Source organism: Eptatretus burgeri, chromosome 16 (genome assembly GCF_056783735.1).
Source record: "Eptatretus burgeri isolate ZD-2024b chromosome 16, Ebu_testis_v1, whole genome shotgun sequence".
In the NCBI taxonomy this organism is placed as follows: Eukaryota; Metazoa; Chordata; class Myxini; order Myxiniformes; family Myxinidae; genus Eptatretus; species Eptatretus burgeri.
The window spans coordinates 19,533,014-19,535,850 of record NC_140976.1 but is presented as its reverse complement, the minus strand read 5'-3'; the positions used below and the strand labels follow the sequence as shown (position 1 = coordinate 19,535,850).

The window sequence follows — 2,837 nt, the reverse complement described above, 5'->3', positions numbered from 1 at the left end:
CATGAAATTATGTCTTTTGTTCTTGTACTGACACGGCTTGTTGTACGTATGAGATATTTATTGTTTAGATCTGTTATACTGTCTGCTCATTACTCCATTGAATCACTGAGTCCATCAGTCAGTGACTGACTGACTGCCATCAATTTCAGGTCTGGTATCCGGTCATTCAGGCATTTAGCGAAATCGCCTTTCGTGAACTAATGATAACTATTCTGTCGTTTCAGAATATATATATATATTTCAGACCTGACATTATTAAAGCAAATGGATAAATAGTCCGAAGTGAACGTTGATATATCTAAGGCAACGGTGAAAAAGTTGCTGGGACAGCTGTGGTATTTATTGGTAGAACTGATACCATTATGTCTATTTGACCGAAACGTGTCAATTGAGACAAAAATAAAAATATCTCAAACTCTCAAAGAACAAGACGATGACGATGATGAAGCACCGAAAAGAGCTGTTGCTCACCAGAAAGATATCATGCGCCGAAAACTGGAAGATTTCGCATCTCCGAGAAGCAGAAGTTTTTTTAACCTCCGCCATCGAAGATCGGAGGTTATTGTTTTCACCCCTTTCTGTTTGTTTGTGAACAGTATTACGGAAAAACTCCTCGACGGATTTTGACGAAACTTGGTGGGGGGGGGGGGGTTATGTATGGTCCAAGGATCATGCCATTAGATTTTGGACTTGCTCCACCCCCCCCCCAAAAAAAAAATTGTTAGAGAAATTTTTTTTTTTTGCATTTCTACATGTTTTAAGTGATTTCCAACACCCCCACCCCCCAAAACAAAATGTTGGAGAAAAGAACTATAACTGTCAGCACTGTTGACATATTTAATGAATAAGATACAAGGTTCACTTGAGTGACCCAGCAGTATTGGCGGCGGAGGTTTTGCACTCTCCCGAGTGCTCCCCCTCTAGTTGATGCACTGCATTTGAACTCTGACTTTCTGCACAAAGACCCGGATCAATGGGAAACTGAAGATAGTTTCGTACAGAGCCGTACTATCGTCAGCAAGCTGAAAGTTGTGAATGACTGTGCAGAGCGTGGTGTAGGTAGCCCTGGCGACTGAGTACAACAGTCTTATTACGTACGATGAGGAGCAAGAGCAGTATCTATTACAAGCGGTAACTGATCACCGAAAACGATTCCTGGACTGTAAGAAATCAACTTTGAACAAGTGAACTACAGCTCTTGTCCCGTCTGTTCAAAGACTCTGTCTGCAAACTGCGGAGTTTGAAAAACGTGAAAAATACATAAAAAAAATCTTGATTTTTTTTAGACTTTTCAAGTTTCACCGAGACGGACTGGAAAAATCTTGCCAAGTTCAACAATATTTTTCTGCAGTATTTCAGATTCTAATGCACCAGAAAACATCATACATCACATGTTAATGTCATTTTGGCATAAGATTAAAAAAAAGAAAAACATAAAATGAATTTCTTTTTTTTCAAATTTCGATGGAAGGCAGCAACCCCGAAAATTTTTTTTTTTCTCATAAACAACCTAAATTCGGGTTCGCCCCTTGAAATTTAGGAAAAAATAAAATAAGGACAGCCCTAAGGTGTGTTGCTCTGTCGTCGCAGGCAGGTCAGTGTCATCTCCGTTGGGGTTCAAACAGACACTAATGGTGATTTATTTTCCGAATGCAGTGCAACAGTCGAGTAAGTCATCACAATTCCTTGACGTCATCACAATTCCTTGACGTCATCAAACCACCTCCATGCACTCTCGCATTCCCGCGCCCACCTGCTCGCCGTGCCGTATCTACGTCAGTCCCATGTACGTGATACCTCCCCACACCTGGCTCACTGTGAAAAATACACGAATAGCCATTTACGGTGAATTCTTTATTTTACGATTTAGAAACACCGAGATCGATAAATATATTAATAAACAACCCCAAAATGCACGATCCATCGGAAGGTACCTTGTCTACTCGATGTCCAAGTTCGTGAACTGAGCAAAGGAGACTGCCACTCCCAGCTGTGTTTGCGGTCCGAGTTACCCAGACAAACATGGGACGAAACCGAACACAGGAGGCAGCCATGACGAAAATTCACATTCTTTTTATCAAGACATCTTCAGGTGAAATGACCCTTAGATGCCTCAACATATATGCATGGCTACACAATATTCTTCGTTTCAGGATTTGAAAACAAAACGGCGAAAAAAAGATTCCAAGGTACAGTCGCTAACTATACTGCCATGGCCGACATACTATGACTCATTATCCAAGCACTCACACGGAAGACATTTTGCAAATGAAAGCTAAAAGATGACTAAACGGAACCTCACAAATACCTGGCAGGAATGCCGAGAGGTACGCACACTCGTCTTTAAGCTGTGTAGCCTGGGTTCGATTCCCGACGTTGTTACAAACTGTCATATCGGTGTTTCATCAATGTGTGTCGTCCCTCGGATGGGCGTTAAACGAACGTCCCGTCTACCGGCATTAGTTAGTGGACGTTAAAGATCCCATGGTGTCCTTCCCGAATAGTAGGCGAGCTCTCGCCGGCATCATGTCCAAATTCGAAGAAGAAGAAGAGGAAGAAGATTCACAAAATAAAAGGCCTACAAAAGGAAAGAGTTAATCCTATATTTGGTAGAAAAGACGATCAATTGTCATTTTTGGGCTAATGGCCTCCCGTCGAAGATGTTAGCATGACCCGGGGTATGTACCCCATTACCAATAAGCTTGTACAGAGCGCTTGCCAAATGGCGCACTGAAGCAAGCGCTCCAAGGAAATGGTTGGTAAGGAACGCCTGGCTTGCAAACGCTAAGCTAGCTGCTTGGTAACGAGACGCACCCCTGGTGGTCCAGTTAACATCT

At 42.4% G+C, this 2,837-nt stretch overlaps 1 protein-coding gene across 1 annotated transcript in view; it reads right to left on the bottom strand.

The window, feature by feature from the left end:
- MRPS9 (mitochondrial ribosomal protein S9) overlaps positions 1-2,094 on the bottom strand; it is a 34,769-nt gene extending 32,675 nt beyond the window's left edge. The window contains exon 1 of the mRNA XM_085860509.1: positions 1,935-2,094. Within this exon, the coding sequence (XP_085716635.1) occupies positions 1,935-2,054 (120 nt within the window). The 5' untranslated portion in view covers positions 2,055-2,094. The remainder of the gene's footprint in view (positions 1-1,934) is intronic.
- Between the last annotated feature and the right edge of the window lie 743 nt (positions 2,095-2,837).